The 27,115-nt window shown below is 36.6% G+C and overlaps 1 protein-coding gene across 1 annotated transcript in view; it reads right to left on the bottom strand.

Moving 5' to 3' along the window:
- Positions 1–1,147: 1,147 nt before the first annotated feature.
- Positions 1,148–27,115, bottom strand: part of LOC104850012 (EGF-like and EMI domain-containing protein 1) — a 543,433-nt gene continuing 517,465 nt past the window's right edge. The window contains exons 13-17 of the mRNA XM_033762692.1: positions 9,223–9,343; positions 4,496–4,727; positions 3,726–3,859; positions 2,147–2,272; positions 1,148–1,448 (exon numbers count right to left, since the gene is read on the bottom strand). Coding sequence (XP_033618583.1) covers positions 4,628–4,727; positions 9,223–9,343 — 221 coding nt within the window. The 3' untranslated portion in view covers positions 1,148–1,448; positions 2,147–2,272; positions 3,726–3,859; positions 4,496–4,627. The remainder of the gene's footprint in view (positions 1,449–2,146; positions 2,273–3,725; positions 3,860–4,495; positions 4,728–9,222; positions 9,344–27,115) is intronic.

Here is a 27,115-nt window from a genome sequence, read left to right as displayed (position 1 = left end):
AAAATTATGTTAAAATCTCTATATCGTTATAACTTATCATATTTATCTTATGTCATGTGGCCATAATTTTAACAATTATTTTAAACTTGGCCCTAATAAGATGGATTTCATATTTAATAGCCATTTCATTATAGGCTTTCCATTTATTATTTTGTTCAGGCCTACTTTTCAATTGTTTCTTTAAAATGTTTTTAAGCATATGTATATATATATATATATATTCTTTTAATTATATATATGTATATATAATATTATAATAATATATAATATATATAATATAATATAATATATATATGTATTCTTTGATACCAGGTTATATTTGAATAACTGCTTAACTGTGTAAAACTACTCGTCACATTTTCCCAATAACTGAATAGACATCAATTAATCATATGATAGCCATCAATATTGCTGTAAGGTAGAAAACCAGACTGGTTTCCCTGCTCTTAAGTGATCTCATATTTTCCTTAATATCCTCAACAGAGTTTCCCCTTGCCTAAGATCAATCATAACCATTTTTCCTAGAATAAAATGTATTCATTCAATCTGTAGCATCAGATCTTCTTTTTCAGAGAAAAAAAATCTGAACGATGATAGTATTTGAACATTTCCTTTTCTATTTATACAACTCTGTTCTTTTTATTCCATTATCTCCCTGTCCTCATTTTCAGCATATTTTCTCTCCATGTTCCTGGCTGTGGTATCATCATTTTCCACATTTCCAAAATCTACTTTTAAACTGCCTTCATTTGTATGATGTGAGGTTTAAATTTTATTTTCACGTCTTTTCTGAATCAGCAGCTTACTTTTTCATTGATTTTTGTTGTGCTTTTATTAGTTCCATGGATTCTTGTATCTCTGTATTGTACTCACATTTTACAGAGAATGCTTTTTATTATATTTTTGAATTCACAGAAGAAATTTCAGTTAATACCCTCATATGTTCCACAGCAAAACCTTTCTTCTGTAGTTTCATCAGCCTTTTGTTTTTCCTATTACTTTTCTCCTTTCTCTTTCTTTCTTTTCCTTTTTCTTTCTTACTGAATGTGCACTAAAAAAGCAAGCAAAGCTTTGAACAGTTTTGGTTTTTCATTTTTAAAATGAGGGTAGCATTTTGTTCACTAGCTTCATTTTTTATTGCCCCAGATATTTCTGAAAAGGAATGTGAACTCAGCAGTAGAAAAATTACCTGTTATTAGGAAGCCTTCTCGGCCCACAGTAAAACTCCATATGACACAGGTGGTAGGGCCTCTGTACGTGTATGTGGGTACATGAGTGTATGCGTATATGTGTGTGCATGCATGTGCATGTGAGCATGCGTATATCTACACAGGTGTGTATATGCGTGCCTGTATGTGTGTTGTATGTACGTGAGTATAGGAGTATGTGTGCATGTTTTGACTCTGCTTAGCTGCAAGACTGCATACCATCCAGGGATTGCCTCTGGCCTAAAAGAGTTAAAACACAGCTGTGTATTTCTTCTCCCTTTTCCCACATTTTGCAATACTATATGATGTCCAGGGAGATTCAAGGAAACTTCACCCAATCTGGTGTGATTAGTTTTACCTGTCTGTGTGTGCCAAGGAGATATGGCTGCTTTGCTGGCCCCACTAAAAGCTGTAGGGGTCCAGCAAACCCTCTGTATGTTTTCATTTCACTAAATTTAATATTTCTTCTCATTATGATAATAATCAATAATCTGATTTAACAAAATAAAGCTTCGTGGTTTTCATCAGTGCGTCCTAAGCAAATGTTCTGCTACTGGCTACATCATTCATGCTTTACTGTCTCCTTTTTTTTTTAAAAAAGTAGGTTTATGACAGTTGAGAAGGATATAAAATTCTTCAGCTCGTTAATGTGACATTTACAAAACACAATTTTTGGTAGTTTTAGAAAATTAGCCAAAAGATACAAATTTACTTATAAATTTCCCAGTCAAGGATGTGCATAAGTTGTTTTTATTTCCTAGTTTTGCTTACCTTCTAGTATGCTATATTTTAAATAATGCTATAGAAATGCACTTTCATATTGCCAAATCCTCATTTAAAGAATAAATTGCCCGTGCAATTACATTCCTTGGCACCAAATCTACATTCATACTTTAGCTCACTGCTTGGACAGACAAAGTGACTGCAGTTATTGTTACCTTGCTGACACCTGTCTCCCATTTGGCCAGGTGGACCCTGACACCTTCCAGTCACTGGGTCACACTGTCCCAAGCCACAAGAACACCGGTGAACACAGTCGTGCCCATAGTGACCTGCAGGACAAGCTGTAGGAAAGAGAAAAACAAAGCTGAACACAATTAGATTTTTCTTATTGAATCTTTTGCCAAACATGTAAGTACTTGGCCCATTCTCTTCATTGAACAGGTTTCTTACCTTGAGTTTTTTAATCTAAAAGATAACTTTTTGAAATAACAAAGCAAAAGTAAGAACTCTCTAAGCTGCTTTACTTTTAACACTTTTAGTTGACATTAGGAAAATGCAGTACAACCAAATACCTACTTTCAAAAATGTATACATAATGTCTGTCTTTCATAAATTAAGAACACTGATCCCAGTATGGATCCAGTCTTGTTTTGTCATATACTTATGAATTAACAAATGTGTTTGTATATATGTGCATATATATTTATATTGCATATACATTATATTTGCAGTAATCTTGAGTACTTCCTCTTTAAGTTACATTCTGGAGTATTAGTTTATACTCCTAAACATCACCATAAGGTCTGTGATGGTCACATCTTCAAGTATTTATTTATGTATTTTGTGTTTAGTAATTTATTTTGTTTATTTTACTTCTGTTTGTCATTCCAAAAATTTACAGAGGTGCTTATCAAAATACAAATAATACATAAAGGTAAAATGACTATCCTAAGATTAAGTGTATGGAGCATTTAATAACACTATAAATATAAACGAATGTCATAATTCCCTGACCTTATATGAGGTGAGTTGCAAATTTGGTTCTAACCAACCTAGCAGTCAAAGTACAGGGAAAATGTTGTGGTATAAGATCACAGTTTTCTTAAGACAAAGTATTCTCAATGTTGGAGGAAACTACTGCTTTTGAAAATACTTTGGCAAAAGGACGTTTGTCCCATTGATTCTCTCTGAGGAACAAACACAAAGGAGCTAGCCAGGACCTTCCTAAGGAAATGTTTACAGTTGGCTTTAACTCAAAGATAATCTCACAGGGAGTGTCTCCTAAAACACTCTAAGACACTCAGAGGGAGTGTCTACTAAGTGTCAATTGTCCTCTACCTGGATTGAAGACTTTCCTGTTTTGTTTTGTTTTTTAATTTATCTGCAGGAAAACAGAAAAATTACCCTTATAAAAAGCCGGCAGAACAACTTCTTGCCTAGGAAATACAAGCATCAGGGTATCTTCAACATAAAGGCAGTTAATACCCTGCCTACGCATAAACTTTAGCTACCATTCTTCCAGGGGAAAGACTCAGAAATGCACGGAGTTCATAAGCTAATCACATACAATGAGGTGTGTATGCATGATGAGGTCACTAGTAGTTTCCCTTTACTTTAGATCCCTTACCAAGGGTGCTTTCAAGCTTTTAATTGTAAGGAATATGATTGCCAAATAGAGCACAGAAAACATAACTGCAGCTCAACAAATGACCACAAAGTGGACATTCTTATCCAAAATTTACAGTCCAAAATTTGATACTGCCAAGACTTCTCCACAAGCATTCCTCTACTCACTGCCTTCTCTGTCCTCTTGAAAGATCATCATGACCCTGGGTTCAAACTCTGGGAGTTCCTTCTGACTACGTACACAGGAGCAGAAGAGCGGGAGCAGTCAGCGCGAGTTTATGTCAAGGCATCAGCAAAAATCACTGAAAGATTCAGAAACCGGAAGATCTGATAAATATATATATTTATATGTATATTTTTTTTTATATACTTGTCAGGAATAGCTCAATAGTGGCAAAGCCTGTGCCTTTTCTAAAGAAAGGTTCTTCACACTTCTGCCCCTTAAACTTTATGCCGATAGTTTTTGTAATAAATACTTTCGGACTTTGGGTTTGGTGAAACTGTTTACAGTTTGTTCAGTAGAAGAAGTGTTTCCTTCTGAGCTAGAAAACTGCTGAGGGTAAATGAAGTCATGAAACTTTGGATAATGCATTTGATGTGATGGGAGTGAGAATTCCCACTCTGTTCTGATTTTGTCAAACACTTTCTAACCCTAACTGCGACGTAGCATTGCTGGTTTAGGTGGGGTTACGACGAAAGGTATCTCCTTGGCTATTTTCACTGCCTTTTAGTTCACAATCAAAACGTGAGGCCTCCTCAAGCTAGAATTTAGTTTAGCTTGTGTTTGCTCTTATTTCGTCAAATTGTTAAATAAAATAGCTGCAACAACACTCAGACTTCCAACTGCAGTCCTAAAAACTCAGCTTTATTACCTATAAACTGTGTCAGACATCGGAATTAACAACACATCCACTCCGTAACAGGTATGGGTAAGTTACCTTGACTGCAGTCTGCTCTGATGAATCAAGGAGGGCAGTCACAGGTGCCAATCCCTGTGTCACAGTTGGCACCATTCAGATCCTTACATGTCTCTGGGCAATACAGACCATAAGTGCCTCTGGGCACGCTGTTCAAGGAGAGCAGCAACATACACGGTGTTGTCGCCTAGGGTCGTAGGACTGACTCAGCATTCCCATGATGACTCTGGTATTCCCAATCGTATTCAACCTACTAATTCAAGCATAGAGAGATATGAGAGTGTATACATAAACAAACAGATATCAGCACCTGTTGCTGTTGCTAAAGATGGTATTAGAGTTAACAAATCTACTTCCAAAGAATGTTTGGAATGAGAAATAATTTACCAAACAAAGCTATTTTATTCCAATCCAGGTTGTTTCATTATTGTGATTAACATTTGAATATTATACTTTATATTGTGCAGAATCTATTCTTTAACATAAGAATTGAAAAGGTAACAAGCATAGAGGATGTTTCTCATTTTCTGTGTTTTTTCAATTTTTGTATTTACGGATATATAGCCAACTGTGATATCTTTATAAGAGAGGGAAAAAAATGGTCAAAGAATGTTTTGTATTGAAATTCAAATTTTTATCATCTTTTCATATGCTTTGTCACAGTTTTCGCATGGAGGCATATTTTGCTTATGGACTCAAATACTGGCTGTGTCTTTCTTCTGTTCTTCTGGCTAGAAATAAAATTTTCCATGATAGAGATGGAAAGCAAAACACTAAAATCTTTTTCACACCAGGAGTTATTTCTCTGCTATATCTGTAGTATTTCTTTATTACCCTCTGAAAAATGATGAATTCGCTTTATGTTTCTTGACCTCTTTTTGGTGCACTTCATCCTCCCAAGTGTTTTTTTTTCCCCCCGCCCGTATAAAAATGTAATAGAGTACGCCTTAACACAAATTCATGATTTTTAAATAGTATCTTTCGTTCTTCCATTCACTAAAAACAAAATCCTTCTTCCATGTCCAGCTAGGTCGGTCTCATAGAATGGGAAATTGAGGGTTTTTATTGAATCACAAATATAGTAAAATAAATATACGATTCTGAAAAATAATGCTCAGTGACTTCATATTAGAGAAAACAAGCTAAAGGAGCTGAAGGGAGAGAGATAGAACCAATGAGGTCTGGTTTAGATTGCGGGCATGTTGCTTCTAAGAGGGAGTTTAACTGATTAACAGTTGTATCATTCTGAAATGCAAGATGGCATGGATTTCTGTGCAAGCAAGGAAAAGAAAAACCCTTTATAAAGTGAAAATTATATTCTTATTGAAGAACATACTATACAGCGGATAACATTATAATTATCAAAGAATCAGCATCTCAGTTGAAAAGAGCGAAGAGTTTATATATAAGTATTTGATGAATTTACCTAACTGATATACGTGAAAGTCTAGATTTTAAGATGATTTTCACCAAGTACTGAAAATACTTGGGAGACATAGTTTCCCTCAGGCATATCTCATTTTGCACATTGTTTAAATGATGGTTTTGGATTTGACAGAATTGCCCCTAACTCTTCCATTTGCAGATATAAACAAAAATCAGCTGATTTTTAGCCTTCAATTTAGCTATCCAGTTGAAATTAGGACACTAAATTTGATGAAATGAACCTACTAATTAGTATGCTATTCATAAAAAGAGAGTATATTTGCTAATTTCTTGGTCCCCGAATTCATTAAATCTGTCTCAAGAGTATGGTATGTGTTTATCAAAGTGTCCATAACTTTCTCTGAAAGTAAATTATTTTTTAAATAATTCTGCTTTGCCATTCAATTCTATAAATGTGAAAGTTTGACTTCTGATTCATGCAAACAGCCCTAGCTCAAATATTCGCTTAATTCAACAAGGAAACACACACCAGTACATAATGATTTCATTTGGCTGGTCTCGGTAAAATTCAGGCTCCTCTTCCTCATTTCCTAACATTCCATTTTGATCGTTACTTGGCTTTTGCTCCATCTTTTCCTTTTATTTCTCCCTGGAAATGTTGTCTCCCTGGCAAGGGGTATTTAGTTATTTTCCATTACAAGATGACTATTTCCCCCGCTCCTTTCACAAGCTCCTCCTTTTGTTCTCTTGTTCCAAGAAGCTTGAATAGGACTTTATTCTTCTGATTTATTTAAACATTAAAAGCTAACCGGCAAACCTCTCTGTTATTGTACAATGTGATGAGGTGTGTGGCATTTGGTAGTTTCATTAGAAATGTAGCAAAAAAAAATAAGGCTCTCACTGTACCAAGAGGCATGTAGTTCCAAGAAAATGAATAGTATATCTCTGTTTTCCAGAGTCTGTTTTCCCGGTGTTTGACTAGGTTACTCACACATATACAGCCATTGTTAAAACTGTTTATTCTTAAAAAGAAATACTAAGACTCCATCTTGCTAAATTTATATTGCCAAGAACAGCAACATTAAAGCCTGGCTTCTATGAACATCTTGATATCTTCCTCTGGGCCCTGATAAACTACTCTGTGGTCCACTGCTCAAAGGCATCCTATAGCAAATTTAGGGAGTTCTTAGGAATACTTTCCCTAGAACAGACTGGTTAACTAGCTATGAGGACTCAAATGCCTGAACTTCTCTCAAAGAGAGTGACTGTAAGTAGTAGTGTTGTATGTTGCAGAAATAAAAGGTTTCCGGGTTGTGGTACTTTAAGACCTCTCATTGGTCATAAAATACATAGCACGATGAGCTTATATCTCCCTGGCAGTTATTGTTTTGTGTTTTTTTTCCTACAAGTCGTCCACATGCTGGGACTGCCCTGCCTCTCCCCTAAATTACCGAGAAGTGGTGAGCTGCTTACTGCAAGTTTGTCTGCTTCCTCTGACTCTGCTGAGAGAACATTTTTATTCTCTACTCTGAACTTGAGAACATGAAAGCCCAGTTGTTCTTGGCTGCTGAAACTTTTGCTCTTATGCCAGCTATCCCTTTTATGGATATTTTCTTGACTCTTTTTTCTTAGTCCTGTAATTACAGTGGCTGTTGCCAAGGAACCCTCACAGCCACATCCAACCACGTGTTGTGTGGAAGTAAGCCAATTTGCCTGCTCAGGGGGCCGCTCCCTGACTCAGTCAGCCTCACGTTTTACAAGGTGAAGCCACTCTGCTCTAAGCCGAGGTAGAGAGAGCACAACCCGTTATAGGTAAATCGACAATTTCTCATTAAGATTAAATATCCTTGAAATGAAAATGGAAGCCTTATTTATTTCACTTAAGAGTATCGCCTCAATGTGCATCCTGTGTAAATACCGAATAGTCTCTCTAGTGTGAGAAACTGAAAGTGTAAATAAGGACTAAAAAGAATAATAGATAACTTGAAATAGGAAAACAAATGGTGCAGAGCAGAAGGGGAAATGGGAAGGGTAGGAGAAAAGATAGGAACGGAATTAACATGAGAAAAAGAAAAAAATGGAAACAAAGTCTTTGTAGATAGGGAGGGGTGGAGGGGGTTGAAGGGAGGGCAGGGGGATGGGGAAAAATAAGAACCAAGACGGATTATGTAAAGGTGCAAATATCCAATGATGAATGTCACTACGTTGTATACCTTAAATGTACCAATAAAAATAATTAATTAAAAAAAGAAAACTTCAGTTTAAACTGCCAAAAAAAAAAAAGAAAAAAAGAAGTCCTTCTGACTTGTGCGACAGATATATATCTCCATAAATATATGGAAGAAGTACCTTCCTTTTTTCTATTACATATAAAGTTGAAATTTGTCAGAACCAAAGCTTAATAAATTCATTATATTACATTTTAGTTTTTCATTTTAAGTTTTAATACTACAACAGTTATAGCCCTCAAAGAATATTCTAATTGAAGCTATTTTTGTACATATTTAATTTTGTTTTAACCTGTCATTTGAAATTATGAAAAATGATATTAAAAATATATATTCTGTGGCATGTAGAAAATTAAATAGCTTGAATATGAGTCTATGTTTAAGTGATAGTTGGGGGACACAAATCCCAAGTCATCCATATCTTTGTGGAAGTAGGATAGGAAAGGGAAAATAATCTGCTATAAGAAGGACTAGGGAAGAAATAGAGTATCCATGGCCAAGATTGGGGAAAAGTGAATCTGAGGCCAAAGCTTTTTATTCTTGAACCTATAAAAAGTACATTATAAATAATTACAAGCTTAAAAATTAAGTAGCTGACTGAACATTTTAACATGCTCTTTGGGACTTTTTCCTTATCCATTCTTCTATAACCATTTTCCATGTTTAAATGTCCTAACAAATCAATACAAGGTGTTCGATCTAGGGACCATTATTTTTTATTATCCAACAGAGCCAACTGGAATTTTGACATGTAAGCAAGTCATCATTTTCACTCCAGAATAACAATTCATTTAATTTGATTATCCCTAAGCAGACCCTGGGACTAACTTACTGTATGAATCACTTTAAATTTACTGACATTTGCTGCATGTTGCTCTATAAATTTATATTTTCTTCTTTTGCTTTCCCTCTTCATTTTCATATTTGACATTTGTGAAGAATTTGGAGATACTCTGAATGGAAAATACAAGTAGAAGAATAATTTACATGAGTATACATGATTTTAGGACTCATGTAAAAAAATACACAGCATTTCTATGAATCACAAGTTTGTATTGACTTTTGCCCTTTAACACTCTGAGCAGTGACCCATCCTACTGGGGTCTCCTCAGCAAATTAGAAATAAACACAGACCACATTTGCGGAGATGACAGTGGTTTCCATGGTAGCCAGGCAGACAGGTGCGTATCCGTGTGACCGTCCTCATTCTTGGCTGCCCACTGGCATACCTGGTCACAGTCCTTTTCGTATGTGCCTGGTGGACAAACGAAGAGGGAGAGGAAATGCAAACCCAATTAATTAAATCTGTCTGTGTAAATATAGCTCTAAAAGTGAATGCAGGAAAAAATTTATTAAATAAGACCATTGCCTAGAGAAGTGTGCTGCCCTTTGGGATTTAGGTTTCATTAAATTTACTTGGGGATTACTTTGCTGTTTGATTTTGTTTTGTTCAGTCAATTTGTAACCGACTGTCAAGGGCCAGCTGCAATTTTCTTGTCATTGAAAAAGAATCATAGGGTGATGTCAGGTAAAATCAACTAAAACAATAGTATAATTCACGAGGGACCACATATCCGGATAAAGATATTTTTTTACTGGTGCAGCCTGCTCAACCTCATAAGGTAGTTTCTCTGTGCACATTAGTATGAACTGTATTTGTGTCACTTGTTGGTCAATCTACTCAGTTCTCTCGTTTCTTTTTACAGAGTGAGCAGTGAACTTTCCTCCCAACTTCCAAGTAACATTATGGTGTTTTTATTTTTTTGATAAAATTTTAAAAAGCTTCTGGGTGTTTTTCAGCTTATAAAATAGAGGCAAGTAGACATTGAGTTTCATAGTTGTATTTACGTGACAATTCAATAAATTCAATAAAATAAACACATCCGTTTGTCCTCAGATGCTGAAGACCTAAATTGGATAATAATTTCTGGATCGACCTTTTCATTTATTAACTAAGTGCTTTAACATCAGCAATATTTCAAAGAATTGACTTGTTTGGAAAGACCTCGTGTTGGAGAAGGTATTGATTGGATTGTTCATCTCCTGTTGTCTTAACATCAACTATCCTTACAAATATTTCATCTTCTAGCTGTTTTGAAAATAAAAATGATAGCAATGCCAGAAATTTTAACTATGGGTCATTGGTTATTTACTTAGAGTTAATAACAAAGACGGATAAAATGTAGGGTATTTAACTAAAAAAATATTCACAGCAGAGTTTTTCTTCCAGTTCTTGACTGGCCATATAGACAACAAGTACGAGAGCAATACAGAGAATTGACTCAGTATCTGCACAGCTATTTGTGTGCACGGCTGTCGATCTAGACATTCTTGTACCTAAGAATCATTGATTGTTCAAGTATCTTTCAGTGAAATATTCATCCTGGATGTGCGAAATACACCAAAAAGCACATCTGGCTTTACTGTCTAAAAGGGTTATCAGCTCGGTGATTAAGAGACCGAACAAAGGGAATCAGCCACGGTACTTCAGAAGCGGCTGGATGTGTGTGTTCCTCCTTCTTCTCTCCAGCTCAGTGTTAGCAAACACAAGAGGGTATCATCTACCTTCTTCTGTGACCTCATGAAAGGTACTAGTTCATGGAACATTTCTAACATAAAAGGCTGACAAAATATTTTTAAGATATGATTTCACCAGAGGCTTCTGAGTGTTTGAGAAAGCAAGAGATGAACTTAGTAGAAATTCTTCATATCCTTGGGAAGATCTACATTTGGCCCAGAAATTACTTGAGTATAGAGCTTGGTCTTCCCAGAAAAAAAAAAAAAGATGCCCACAAAACACCGTGCTCTCGGGAGGCAAATTGCAGCGAGCAGCCTCCTCCGTGGCTGTGCTGAATTCAACAGATTTTTGCTGTAAATAATGATATTTCAACTGACTTTCCTACTTCCCATCTTGAGGTATAGATCCTCAGGCATGAGAGAAGTGAAATTTGGGCTTGAGAGCTCTGAGAGAACCATTACAGAGAATGAAATGACCTAAAAAAGTGGCAAATGAGCCAGGTGTGGTGGCGCACGCCTGTAATCCCAGTACTTGGGAGGCTGAGGCAGGAGGATCACTGTGAGTTCAAGACCAGCCTGGGCTACATAGTGAGTTCCAGGTCAGTCTCAACTACATAGTGAAACCTTGTCTCAAAAAGCAAAACAAAACAAAAAAATGGGCGAATGAACTGCATAGACACTTCTCAAAATAAGAAGTACAAATGACCAATAAGTATACGAAAACAGGTTCAGCTGCAAGGAAAGTACAAATCAAAACTACTTTGAGATTACATTTCACTTCAGTCAGAATGACTGTCATCAAGAAATCAATGAATGCTGGTTAGGATGTGGAGAAACATCAGCCCTCTTACATTACTGGTGTGAATGTTACAGTATAACTTTGTAAATCAGTGACCTAGTGTAATTATAGATACCAGTACCGGAGACTCCTCAAAAGCATGAAACTATCAATACCCTTTTATCCACCTATTATCACTTCTGGATACATTTATAACAAGAACGATGTATGCATACCCATGTTTATAAGGCTGCAATTCACAATAACTAAGCTATGTAAATGGCTTAAAAATCCACCAATAGATAAATAGACAAGGTAAATTTTGTCTATATACCCAGTGGAATATTATTTATCCTTCAAGAAGAATGAAATAATGTCATTTGCAGGAAAATGGATTGAACTGGAGACTATCATGTTAAGCAAAACAAGCCAGATTCAGAAAGTTAAATATCACATTTTTACTCATTAAATGTTTATTAGCATATGTTTGTAATACATAATACATACTAGCATATAATGTACATAGTATATGTTAGCATATGATCTAATATATAATGTAGTACATAATGATTGCATTCATCTTGGGGAACTGGTGTTCTTTCATACCGGATTTCAATCATTTTTACTTCCTGTTCCCCTCCCACCCATCCATCTCCCCTCATTCCCAGAACCGCCTCCCATCTCCACGTTCTACCTCCTTGTTTCATGTTATCTATTTTTATCTTGCTCTTTATATTATTTATTAAGTTTCTCATAAAACAGAAACCATGAAATATGTAACCTGTGAGTCTGATTTATTTCACTTAGCATTACGGCCTCGGGGTCCATTCATTTTCCTGTGACTCAAATTTATCCTTGTTTATGACTGAGTAATAAATACTGTGTAAATATTCCACATTTTCTGTATGGTTTCGTCTATTCATGAGCATATCATCACTTCCAAGCTTTAGTTACTGAGAGTTGTGCAGCTATACACATTTTCTCTTATATGAAAGAGAGAAAGAGAGAGAAAGAAAGGAAAGAAAGCAAGGAGGGAAGGAAGGAGAAGAAGACATAATGGGAAAGTACAAGGTAGGTTTTGGAAATCCTGAACGGGGGGCTAGGAGGAGCGGGTAGAGGGAGAGATGGGGAACTGCATTAAAATGATCAAGATATGCTAAATGCATTACTGATCTCCCAAAATGAATTTCACCATTCCTTATTACTAGTATGAACTAAAGATTTTCTGTAACTACACATACGATTTATAGTAAATAGTTAATCAACACCATATCCCTAAGAAAACCTGTAAAATTACATATACATTCTTACTTTTTACAACATATTTAAAGGATGAATAAGAGAATAGCCTATAAACAAATAGACCAACATGTAAGACATGAAACAAACCTGGACTGGTGTAAAATTATCAAGTAAAGGTGGAGCGATCCAGATTAAAATGTATTCACTATGCTTTAGGTTGTCCTGTACTGCAATTAACTTTATCTCTGCTTTAAAGACGTTATTTAAGTTTTAAAGACTTAAATTTTCTTTCCCATATGAGGAGGTTAGCAGAATTTATCTCACAGGTTGTTATGTGGAGTAACACAGAGATACCTAAACAAAATGTATTCCCTTTCTATTGAAACATATTTAAAATTAGAATTAACTGTTCAGTAAGGCTTCTTTAGATCAGCAAACCACACAGAAAAACAGCATTGGTATAGGGGATAATCTTGTCATTTTAAAAGAGCATCTCTATGTGTATTCTCAACTCAGGGAAAATTATTTCTTAAAAGCAAATATTGAAATCACTCAAGAAGTTGTTGAAACACAAAAATACAATGTACTATATTCTCACTAACTTTCTAAAGTCTTGGGGTTTTATGAGATCACTTTTCCATCATACGAATACAGATACATCTTTAGCCTTGACTATGGAACTCCAGAGAAAACAAAATGGAGATCTAGTTTACTCATGACAAGTTGATCTCTTGGTGCTGTTAAACTCAATATTCAAGTGGATACTTAAAATTCACTGAAGAAGTTTGCAATTTGTATTGCAAAACAGTAAAAGAAAAAATGGAAAATGAAATCAAGAAAAAGCAATATAAATGTACCAAAATATTTTTGAGAAATACTGTAATGCTTCTTAATTACATAATCATCATGAAACATATCTATCCTCATCCAGGTAATAATGGTTATTTCTGTGAAGGATTCAGAAAAAAATGGAGTTAATACAAAGCCTGGTAGCTCTAGGTCTTCTGTAAGAGAGAATGGAAGGAATTAACAAAGCAATTTCTCTTGTTGGTTAATGTTCTCACAATTCCTGATAGACTGACTGCATTGTTATGTACATTACACAAGATGCATAGAACTTTACCTTCTTATTTATCCAAGAAATATTTCCTGAATTCCACTATGTGCCAGATTCACAGTGGCAAGCAAAACTGCACATGACGTTTGCACCCAGAAAACTTATAATTGGGGGGATAAATCCAATCAAGTAATCATTCAAGTAAATACCTAAATTAAACATATTGTAAAGGTGCAGGGTCCCGTGAGAAGAACAAACCCAGGGACTCAGTATAAGGGCAGATGTGAGGTGGGGTGTTTTACTTACCAGTATTGTCTGGAGAAATCACTGCTGACCTGAGACATGAAACACCAGAGTCTGAGTAGTGGAAGTGGGGAGCATTAGGTATAAGGGAAAGAAAAGATTTCCAGAGGGAGACCCGTGATTATATGAGAATTACTGCAACAATTTTTGAGGACCTCACTGTCAATGGTACGTGACTGTTAGACAATGGTCCAACACACTTTATGACGAACATTCCTGTGTTCATTTCGTATGGTAGAAACAAAATTTCATTTATAAATCTGTGGCTTAAAACAACACAAATTTATTAGATCACAGTTCTTGAGAACGAATTTGTCCAGTCTAGCTGTTGGCAAAGGCTAAGTTCTTTGTGGAGGCCTGAGGAGAGAACATTTCCACGTTTTCCAGTTTCTAGGCGCCTACTCTCCTGGGCTTATGGTACCTTCCACTATAATCAGCCAAAACCATAACTTTATTCTCTGAGATCTTTATAAGAACTTTGATCAGGACTGCATTAGGCCCACATAGATAATTCAGGAAAATCTCTCCATCTCAGGATGCTCCATCTAAATCACACATTCAAAGTCACACTTGCCATGTAAGGTAACATTTTCACAGGTTCTTGGAATTAGTACACGGCCAAGTTTGGGGCACTTCTTAATCCCACCACAACTTCTGTATGCCTAGGTGTGACAAGAAGTTTCTGATGTATCCTTTAGAGACTGTACTATAGATCTTAAAGAGAGTTTTGAATATACTTTCACTCTGTGAATGACTTAAGAGTCTTCAGAGAAAGTCAGGACTCAAAAAAATCTCAGGGGGAGGGAAACAGATTGAGATTCCAGAGAAATATAAAAGGACAGCTAGGAAGAAAAGCTAGTGCTTTTTCCTCCTAAAATCATTCTGGACAAATATCCACAAAAACTTTATGGGTACCTTCTTTATAGATCTGAGCTATTTCTCTATAATAAAGCTTAATTTTACTTTTTCAGTTCACCAGTGAATATAATGAAATATTGGAATGAATGAATACTGGCTGTTTTTGACAGAGGTATAATTTAAGTCACTTCAACCATGAAGATATACTTGGGATATGCATAAATACTCAAAAGATATTGAAAGAAAATTTACTGACTTAGATTTGTTGATTCCCAGCAACTGATTGATTTTTTTTTAAATTGAAGAGTAAGCTTTACTAAAATAAAAATTGAGACAAAGTCAATTAAGAGACAATTTGTTTAATCCCGTGTAGCTCAGCTAAGCTACGCTGTGGGGTGCTGGCTTAGTCGCTTTCTTCTTCACTGAGACACAATACCAGACACTCCCAACTTAAAGGATGAGAGGTTTACTAAGGCTTGTGTTTCAGTCCAAAGTTGGCTGGCTCTAAGGCAGGATAGAATGGCACAGGCGCACAGCAGAAGACAGCTCATGGCTTTCTCATGGCAGTGGGCAAGCAAAAAGAGGTAAAAGGAGGAGCCTGACTGGAGATAAAGCCTTCTGGTCACCTCCGCAGCTACCTGCCTCTTCTGACTACACCCCCTCCCCACTTCCTAGTAGCAAGCTATGAGTCCCCATTACGAAATCACCTTCCAAAAGCTCTGTCTTTGAGTGATGAGGCTTTGGGGGACAGATATGAACCATAACAGGTACAATGTCTAATAGTACTTTGTGTTTCTGAGAAATAGAGTTATCTTTTTCCATGGGGACCCCTGAAAGGCAACTCTTACTTTTTTCCATGAAATTTAATGAAAAAAGAGATATCAACTAGAGAATATAACTCATCCTTAATTATTTGATTTAGTGATTTATCTATTACCTTTGAACAGTATTTCTGGCTGGTAAACATTTTATAATATGGTGTTTATAAAACATACCTATACCTGTATGATAAGATGCAAGTATTTGACATTTTTGTTTGTTTGTTTGTTTTTTTGCACCAGGGAATGAACTTGGATCCTTGGGCTTGCGAGGCGGGCAGTGGAACCACTAAGCTAAATCCGCAGCCCTGGTTTGTTCAACGTCGACTGTTACCATTTGGCATGGCATAGAGTAACATTTTTAGGATGACCCTGCCCAGCCTGGGCCATTGCACAGTTTCAACATTCAGTCCCTCCTGCACTGCAGGTACAGACTCCACGGCCGTCCACACTAGCAGTGTCCCTGACAAGCCAAATAAGCAGAAGCAGAAAGAAAAGTGTTGGGGATTGTTGAAAGAAGTATCCTCTATCCCACCAATTAAATTGTTTTTAAAGGTACAGCTTTCCTAACTGGCAGAGAGACACATTTAAATTTTGTCTAGTCCTTGCTTTTCACAAATTGGGACTGACCTTTTGTAGTTTATGGCAGCATCTTTTGCTCAGGTCTTTATCAAAAGCCTGAACCCATTGGAGTGATAGATCAGCTGTCATCCGCTCCTTCCTCAGAATGACTCTGTATTAAACTAATGATCTAGCAGAACAGCCAGCCTGACAGGAAGGTTATTTATTTGCAATCGGGTAAAAGAACTGACAATTTCATTGTTTTAATTGTTCATTTTTCATGGGTTGATGCATTAGCTCACCCAGATCTTTGTGCCTCATGCAGAGAATAAATATATAGGAGCAGGGGCATCAGAATGACTGGGTTCCTCTTAAAGTCCAAGGAGCCGCTTGGTACTGGCTGTGATTGCCAGCAGGTCTGGAGCATTTAGACATTTTTTGTCTTATCTTTGTTCCGCATCTCCTTCCTCTCTTTCAGGAAGACCTATGATGTCAGCTACTGATCTGATTGTTTCTTCAAACAATGTTTCTAGTTCTCAAGGCCTATTCAAGGAGAAAGACTGGGGTGGGCTGGGAGTTTCCATGTCTCCTTCAGGGTTTTGGCTGCCAGAATGCATCGGAGAACCACAGAGGCCCAGAAACCGCTGTGATTTCTATTATACAATCATCATATTTCTATGATGTGAGCATGAAATCAGTGGCAATATAACTCAAGAGTTTCTCAGAATTATTGCTGAGAATTTTGCTAAAACACATGGCCTGGACTCACCCTGGAGATTCGAACTCAAGGACAATTCTGTGGAAACTACATGCATGTGGCAGTATATCATACGTATATAAATATATATAATTTATAGAGAGATTACTGCATATTTAAAATTGTCATGTATAATATAATTATATATATTTTATTTGTAAATATATAATACATTTTAATATGTAATATATTAAAACTTTAATGTAAACTACTTTTTTAGAATTATTGATCAAGCATCTAGTTTAGCAACTTTAATTCTTTAATTTAAAGATAAGCTATTTGGTAGATTGAGTCACTGAATCAAGATCAGAGACAATTAGTAGTAGATCTAGAATTAGAAAATTGTAGAGGTTTAAACATTTTGGTCAATGGCCATCCAATTCCCTCCAGTGGCTGCCATTTTCCAGAAACCACTGACACATGTTAAGGAGGTTTCGCCAATAGCTGTTGCATGTGCTATGGGTCAGGGCATCATATGGAGATGAGTGCTTGCAACCAAGCCTCATTTCAATCTGTCCTTTAGACCATAGGCATCACCATAGGTCACCTACAAATGTAGAAGAAGGGTCCAATTCAATTAGTGGTACCCAAACTACATTTTCACTTTACTCTTTTTCTTCAGTGACAGTGTTTTACTTTTCTCAACGTGCCTGAGACTTCACACAGAACCTAGAACACAGATTGCGCTCAATATATGTTCAGGAATAGGAAGGCAGGAAAGGAAGGAAGATAATTTCTGTGGTCCAATATCTTACACATAACTGGATGAAAGGCTAATCTTATATAGACATAACACTGGGTCCCAACATCTCATAGCATGTTAGAGTGTATTTGATCATTTTTAAAACAATTATTCACTATTTACTCTAGATTGGGGTCCTATGCTTGGCACTGATGAGGTAAAATTAAATGTGCTTGGTTTCTGTTTTCAAATACTACTCAAGAGACTGATGAGAAAGATAAATGAAAAACTGAAACAGAAAAGTAACTAGTGCTAGTAACAGAGACATAAAAAAGAACTAACTAATCTAGAAAAAGTGAACTCCCTCAGGAGGGAATCTAGATGTTCTCAGAAGGTAACATTAGGATTGGGGCTAGAAGAATGAATAGAAATGTGCCGGTCAGAAGTAACAAGATGAATGAATAAATTTTTTTTATTGAAAGTGATTCTTAGATATTTTTTTTTTATGGCCTGAGGAAAGAATTTAGGGACAACTTTGATACTAGAAAGTCACACTTCCCCTTAAAAAGTTACTTTTTATATCATGCTGTAGGGTTAATTTTAGTCTAAGGACAGAATGGCTATTGGACTGGAAGTCAGGATCCCGGTTGGGGCACCTCATAGGTATCTTAGCTAGGGATAATGAGAACTTGAGCTACATCTCTGGACAGAGAGGGAGACAGGTGCTTTACAAAAAGATCTTTGTGAGGTGGAACAGAAAGTTCTGTATGACAGACTGTGTGAGAGACCAGAGGGAAGGCTCCAGCTGTTCCTAAGTATTTATCCCATTATAGGTTTGCATAGCTTGTTCTTGTTTTGTTTGAAAAAGCTTCTCTTTTGCAAAATCACCTGATTCTAGTTACAAAATACATTTTCAGGATGTTAAAACATTGGCTTCACAATGTGACAGCAAGAAATATAAATCAGAAGGATGACTTTTTTGATAGCAGACCTCATCAGCTTATCTAGGCAGCAAGAGCATGCACTGCAGACAGCACAGGGCAAAGCAAAGGCGCAAAGAGAACTTCAGAAGATTTCTACTCCACGGGCTCAGGGCTTGGAGACAACATGAGCGTGTGAATCGGCAGAGGCATCCGGCTAAGACTGATAACACTGCAAGCGAGTTTTTCTTGCTTAATTCCCTTTACACTTGCTTTCTGAGTACATGGTCAATAGGTCACTCCCTGAGGCAGTATTCGGAGTGTTTGTTGCTGAATTCAAAGTGATAATATTCCTTCTATGCCTTTGCTCGTGTGGCCCTGGCTGGCAATGATGACAGTTTCTTTCCCTTTTTGTGGAACTTGGGTGCTCACCACTTTCCAGGTGTGTGATATTAATAAACACGTCCCAACAACATTCTTCCGCATTAGTGCTCCAGCCAAAAGCAAAGCACAGAACTACATCTTAAGAATGTAACGTTTTAATATATCGCTGATAGATTACATTCAGGTCTACAAAAGAAGACACGTGTCCATTCAGAAAATCAAAGATTAATTTATCCAAACCTATTTTTAAAGTTCTGTCCTTGTTTTTGGTCAGCTAACAGAAGATAAAAATAAGTAACACAGTTAAAATATCTGTGATTAGAGGTCTGGTTCAGAATGCACTCCAAGAGGGAGGGAGAAGGTGAAGGAGAAGAGGGTGAAAGCAAAGTAAGAAGGTAAAAATGTTCGGGTATAAGGTTCAAAAATTAAATCCCATGGAGGCTTGAGGAAGGGTCACACAGGAAGAGCGTGTGTCTTCTGATTACGTCCTACGTCTCAGATAGTGTTCTACGTCTTCTAATTGTATTGTCACTTGATCAATACATGAGCCCCACAGGGAAAACTGTTATTACTGCATTTTATAGAAGAAAATCAACATCGAGTCATTTTCTCAGAACAACTTTCATTTTTTAAGTGATGATACTTCACTGCTTCCTGGAGGTTGCTATACTAATGGGGAAATGTGAATATACCATATTGGTTTATGGGCCCTTGCGGGACCTGTAGTTCCCGCCTAACCTCCATCTGTAGAGTCAGCATAGTGAGAGGAGATCTGGACTGAGTGCCCAGAGGTTTTGATTCTTGCCTGTGCTCACTTGGGAGAGCTACCTCCTCCCTAAGGCCTATATTAGATGTTGTCATTTTGATAGCTCCATTAGTTTTAGATTTCAAATAACTACCAGTTGAAAATGACCAGTCAGGCATTTCTAATATGGGAACCCTTATATTTCACTTCAGTATGAGTCTATAATAAGTCGGCTATACTATGTTTAGAACCATAGTAACTGCTAAGTTAGATTAAATCTGATGATTTTCAAATCTGATGAAAAAAATTAAGTTTGAGATGCGATGTCACCAATAACTTCTTTCCTCCAGATCAACAGAATTTAAAGACAGGAAGAATACATAGAAAATGGACACCCTTGGCTGTGTCCTGAATTGGTGATCACATTGGGGATCCGATTTGAGGCGAGAGTTCCCCTTGGGAATAATAAGGAATGCTGTTGGTGATAACCACTGAAAATGTGCAGACCATACGACGTGTCACAGAGCAGTTTGGCTGGGTAGAAGACTGCTTCAAGGTAGGCAAGAAAGCCTGGAATCTAAAACACTGAAAGGTATGTGCTTGTACTCAAAGGCACCCTTAAGTACAGGTTAACACTGATATAATACAGGAAGTAAAAGCAACATAACTAAGAGGAATTGTTACATCTTTTCCCATTTGCTGCTGGAAGAGAAACACTCCTATTTTGATTAAACTCCTATAGTCTAAGTAAAATAGATCCTTAATGCAAACAGTTCTTTGTATCAACATTGAGGTAAATAAATTTCATCAAATGATATTCTAGAACACTAATAAAGTTTCTGTATCAGTGACCAGCACTAATACTAACCTCAAAAATACATGTGTGTTTAGCCATCCTGAACTTGTTTGCCTTTGTCATTATAGATAAAGAGACAACCCAAACAGAATACAAGAACAGAAATTGTAACTTTGCATGATGCATTAAAATCAAATAATTGTAGGAGTGTAAGTATATCTGTTAGTTCAAATTGTGAAATTATTGCTCTTTATGTTATGACTTGTGAAAACAAATGCCTTTTTCTTGACACATATTTTAGGTTTTTTGTTTTTTGGGTTTTTTTTTGTTTTTTGAGACAGAGTTTCACTATGTAGTTGAGACTGACCTGGAGCTCACTATGTAGCCCAGGCTGGTTTCAAACTCACAGTGATCTTCCTGCCTCAGCCTCCTGAATGCTGGGATTACAGGCGTGTGCCACCACACCCGGCAACACATATTTTAAATACTACTATAAATCTTCACATAAAACTCTGCATTATATACATATCTGCTTTATTATTCAATGCTTTATGTATTAATTCAATGCTTATTGTGTGGTAAACACTAAGGATGTTTGAAAAGAGCTCAAAGTTTACCATATCTCAGGAGTTTCTTTATTTCTGTCACTACTGTGTTGAATTCCTTAAGAATCAGGCAGGGATTTAGCTCAGTGGTTCCATCTGCTGCCTTGCAAGCACGGGGACCCAAGTTCGATCCCAGTACCAAAAAAAAAAAAGACAAGACGCTTAAAGAAAATTGCCCTCTAACTTTTATGAATTGCTTACCTTAAATTCAGCTACTTTAACTGCCAACTCTCCAAAACAAACTCCAATTCAATTACTAATAAAATATTACAACTCTCTGTGAAGCTCTTTCCTTTCCTAGTGGCAGTTTACTTGGTCCAAAGTAAAGGGTTGAAATGAAGTGCCTCATTTTATCACTCCCTCCTTTCATATTGTCCTGAATAAGTCACATTCTTTCTTAATAATTTGAAAGCATTTTCATTTGTGCCCCGGGAATGACTGGAGGAGCTTTTAATATTATTAAATCAATCCAGGCTAAATCAAGCATAGAACTAATGCTTCTTAACCACACCCCCTTCTTACCAATTATTCACAACTACATTGGTGGCCTTGTAAGACTCCTTGACATCTACGACCAGAGATTTTCAACATGGGCCACTTTCATACATTTTGCTGACAACCTTTGAACAAAGTGGTCAAGTCAGAGCTTACCAGTCTTAAAATCCTAATGGTGATTCATTTTTTGCACACAGAGAGACAGATTACCATTGTTAACTTGACCTTAGCCTCTAACTCCTAGTCAAAAAAGTGTTTGAAGGCCAGGGCATCCTAACTAGAGCAAAATATAAATCACATTACCTTCAACACCACAAAGAAACAAATGCTTGGTATCTTAGGAACTGTGAAGTGTAGTGGATTTTCCTTGGAAGATGAAGTTGAAACTAATGACAAAAGACCCCATTACTTAAGCTTAATAAATATGGAGAGACAAACTTTGCCATGGTTTCAGATACTTTGATGAATAAATAGGCTCATTTGGAGAGTTTGCTAACAAAACAGTTATGGGAAACAAAGTTTTTCTAAAACTAGGTGTGAAACAAAGAATGGAGAAGTATCCAGTGACGTGGATAATGTGTCTTAAATTCCTAACTGCAACCAAATCAAATTAATGAATTTTATTCTCTTAATAGGTTTACCTGCAAAATTTAGAGCAAGAGAAGAAAAGGGAGTAAGAGCCTGCTAAAAGAGAGAGAAAAAAAGAAAAAGAATTTTTTCCAGAAAAGACAAATAATTTTGGCAAATGAAGGAGGTGTAGTGAGGTTGGTTAGACGAGAGCTACAGCCAAACCAAACATAATCATCAAATAAGAATTTTACAAGTACGTTAAAACTCATCATGTCATGAGTTACTGCAATTTTATTAAATGTTGCTTGAAATGAAATGGAGCAATGCGGATGGATCCACAACTGAGGAGGAGAACGACTTGGAAGTTGAGATAATAATGGGTCATTATTGTTCTTGGTATATAATAGCAACTCTACTTTTTCCACTGAATTTTAACTAGAAAATAGAGGTAGAAACTAAAATGTGTTTATGGTTTTTAAACAGAGCTTGTAAAATCCAGCACTTAAAAGTTTAAAAAAAATCAAAATTAAAAACTCAAAATGTTTAGTATTAATAATGGATAACAGTAATCTACATATTTTAGGTTATATTTATTATTTATTTTTCTGCTTTCAGATATGGGAGGGGCTAGAACGCTGTTACCGGCCTGGAACATGAGATAATTATTGCTCTCGATGTTTCCATAAAAGTACTGGACTTTCAAAAGAAAAATTTTTGAAATTTGTTTTAGAAAGAAAAAACTTTTCCACACAAATAGCAAGAAAGTCTTTTTAGAGGATTCTTCTGAGAGTTCTTTGTAACCCAATGTTTCCAACAAAAGATGATACATCCCAGAAGCACCACAGACATTTCTCCTTTTAATATTTTGCCAAAGTGTAAGCTCTTGTGAAATCTGAAGGCTTTAAACCTTGGCACAAGCTGTTTGTTTAGAAACATAGGAACATTTCTGTGTGGCTCTGGAGAATGCAACTTAACGGAAAGTAACACGCACATGCACCTGAGCGTGTCACGGGCTCCAGTCTCACCCACGGAGGCAAGGAGGATGTAGACATACCTCGGATACAAATGCACTCGTGTACTTCTTCCTGGGACTTCAGGAACTTGCTGTCAAAAGTACTTGCAGAAAAAATTCTTTTTTCTTAAGTACTGGCAGAGATACACACAAAAAAGTCAATTACTCATCCAGTTTTATTGACCCAAGCTAGTCTGATTTTTTTCCTTGAGCTGATAAAAAAAAAAAAAAAAATTGAGCTGATCGAATGTAATGTTAGGAAGTTAAACGTATTATCACCTTCAAAGATTGGAAGCATACAGCTCCTTTCCCTACACATAAATGGAAAAATGATTGTTTTAAAGTAGATACTTTCACAGGTTGACCACAGAGTGGAATGTAAGAAACTTTTTCATTGTCGAGTATTCATTGCCCAGCATTTCTCATTATAGAAGACGTGAAGAACTATTTCTACTCCAGTGTCTTGTGCCTGACACCACTGACTGGGTTAAGGGTGACGATACAGCCCTCAAAAATCCATGTGACCAAGATAAACGTAAACGACAACAAATCAGCCTCTCTCTTGCCCTTTCTCCCCGCCCTCCTCCCCTCTCTTTCTGTGAACTGTTACAGTGTTTGGTAGATGAATCAACATCTTATCTAGGTTTCTGGATTTAAACTTTTCAAGCAGGGGGAAATATTTTAAATTTTTAAATCATGTTTAAAAGCATTTTAAAACTATTCGTTACCTGGCTAACATGAAATGCGGAGAATTTGATGCATAATAACTGTTAAGGAAATATACAATTTTTAAATATTCAGTCAAAAGGTCATTTTGCAAAACTGATAAGAGACTGTGGTACAGCTCGAACTTTATAATCCAAAATTCAATTTTCAATACGGAGCACTACAGCACAAGGCAGTAATAAATTCAAATTTATTTACACAAATCTCCTTTCTTTCCAATTTGTATAAACACATTTTTATTAAACTATTATATTTTACAACAACACTCACACTCAGGAATTCCTTCCTTATACATAACTCATTTCTCACAAACACAAACCATATCTGTGTACATACCTAATTTGTTTTTCCTGCATATGTGTTTTCCTTCTCTGGCAATGTCATATTTTTTAAGTTCAGAATTAGGCAGCTAATAACAATCCTGCCTCATTTCACCTTTTTATTTTAAATACAAAAGTTAATGATTAAAAATGAAACTTAAAAAGGTCAACCTAAAATTCAAAACCAGTAATTATTGACACACTAAAATCTCACTGATTATTCCTTGTTGGGGTAGGGCACACGGAGGAGGGGGCTCTTTCCGCAACTAGCACCAAGCGGAGATGAACAAAATTGCCAAATCCAAAAAATCCAGACTGCATTTAAAACATTGTAGTCTAAAGCTGGATGTATAGGTGAATACAAAATAAAGCAACAAACATCCACTGAAAAATAAACCATTATATTAAAAGAAATAGTGATACTTTCCTACATCTAACTGTTTTTTTATCATTCTGAGTTGTGTTCTTACACCGAGTGGAGCTGGCCCATGATAGCAGAGAATGCATCTATGAAACATTCTGCGCTTGAAAAGACATCTGTGCATTCCCTAACGTATCCCCAGGAGAGATGCTCTCTTCTGAGTCTGCGTTTCCTCTGTCATATGCACTCACTGTACCTTGTTAGTTCAACTAACAGAAGTTCAGAAGCTCTTGCTCCCCGGGGAGCTGGCAGGGGTAGAGCTACACAGAGAGCCGATGGGTGGAGGGGAGGGAGAAGATGAACCCAGAGCTGGTGCAGCAGTACACAGGACTTGCCTGCTTTGCCACTTTTAGAGGTGGGGTTTTTTGTGGGTGGTTTAGGAGATATGTTCCTATCACGTACAAAAAAAAGTAATCAGTTTTCCCCCAAAGAAAATGAACAGAAGAAGTAGCCAGCTTTTATTATAATTATTTTCAACCTGCTGAGTGTATATTTAGTGCAGTAGTAAGCATGGGAAAAATACTTGACACATCATTTTTAGGCATCTTCTTTTTTGCTAAAATCTGAGGGGAAAGTTTGGGTGCTATCGTTTAGAATGGAAAGAAAAGAACAGGAAAACAAACCATGGGGGCCTGTAAAAAGAAAGGGAGAGACAAACTTACAAAGCTAAGTAGATTTCAGATTACAAACTTCAAGGTTCTACACTGAAATTTTAAAAATTGACATCAGATCAGGAAAACAATGGAAGAAAAAGAACATTGTCCAAGGATTTGGTCTCATTTGTATGATAGAAGTAATAATGTCTATCCAGCTTATTTAGGAGAGTTTTTATAATAATGAAACATTTTTAAATACATAAAAGTATTGGAGGGAGTAGTGTTTGTTTCAATGTAGAACTAGTTTTATCATCTCCCGTTCATGGAGGTTAGGTTAGTTTGCCCAGTGTCCTCTGGCATTTGGGCTGTAAAGCAAATTTCTACAAGCTTAAAAATATTAAACTGAAGTAGTGGATTCACCAGTGCAAGTCAGTTCCAGTTTCAGAAATTTTAAAATCTGCTGTCACTATATTAATTTTTCTTTTTACGGATGGGCAGTGATTACAAGGTCTCTCTCTCTCTCTCTCTCTCTCTCTCACTCACACACACACACACACACACACACACACACACAGTCCCATGCGCAGTTGGTGTGCATGTGAATCGGTGGCATCTTTTTGTAGGGCCATGCATACAACTTGCACTGATGATTGCATTTTTAAGCAAACAAGTCTGGCAAGTACATAGCACTTTAACTTACAGAGAAAGGTGCTAAAAAGAAGCAACTACACTGCAGCATTGTTTTAAATAGCAAAATACTGAAAATGATCTAAATGTCATGGATGGAGCTATGAAAGAATTTATTTTAGATAGTAAGTAGCATGCTTTAAAACCCGATGGAAAAAATACCACTGTTTTAGATAGATAAAAATGCCTAGAGCATATAGCTTAACGCATACACAAATGAAACATAAAATAAATGGTAGCCACATTTGTATAAAATGTGCTAAGCTTAATCTTGAAAGGAGACACTGCATCTCGGGAGGTGGTGGTCATGTATGAAGGTAGGGCTGAAAGGAGAAAAACAGCATAGAACCTCCTTTTTACTATACACATTTTGACATCTGTTTAAAAATATATTCTTATCACCGTATATTTGTAATGTACATATGAGATATATAAAACAAAGAGTTTGAGGGATAGTAGCATTTTCCTTGGTGTTTTTTTTTTTTTTTTTTTTTTTTTTTTTTGAGGCTTGGTCTAAATAAACTCACAATAAATGCGGGAACCACCGCCCTCTAGTGGACAATGACAGAATGCACGTCTATAGTTAATTCCACATTTTCCCAAGTCTCACCATCTACATTTGTACGCGAACAGAATCAACTGAAATTTATATCAAGCAGCACCACAAAATATATACAAGTCAGTGTTAAAGTTTCTTACTTTGAAAATCCTGGGAATATCTTGACGAATTCTGATTTCCTGATGCATTTTCTGTGTGCACCAGTACCCACCTACTCGGTTGCTGGTGGGAAAAGCGGAGCACATCTGTTTGCTAGGAAAGTACGTTTTCTAGCACAAAAACGTGTCGTGCTGTGAAATGCTGGCTTCGAATGATGACAAAAGCCTGTTGCTAATTACAAAACGGTCGCTGCTTATGATAATCTCCAAACTAGGATCCGTGCAGGCGGCGGTCACCCCCAAACCGGATCACCCTGTGCCTGATGAGGGCGGCTATGTTCATGGGCTAATCTAAAACATCGCTGAGAAGAGAGAACACTTCAGAACTACATATGGCTGTGTCGACCGCCAAATTCCCTCGGTCCAGCTGAAGGCGTGCAGAGTTTCCTGTCAGCTCAGCTCTGAAGCAGAACAGGCTGCAGCGGGACGGCTGTAACTATCAGCTACCTTGGAAATGTAC

This window comes from Fukomys damarensis, unplaced genomic scaffold (genome assembly GCF_012274545.1).
Source record: "Fukomys damarensis isolate Sample0158 unplaced genomic scaffold, DMR_v1.0_HiC HiC_scaffold_12, whole genome shotgun sequence".
In the NCBI taxonomy this organism is placed as follows: Eukaryota; Metazoa; Chordata; class Mammalia; order Rodentia; family Bathyergidae; genus Fukomys; species Fukomys damarensis.
The sequence above is the reverse complement of the archived record's forward strand: the minus strand, read 5'-3'. Positions and strand labels throughout refer to the sequence as shown.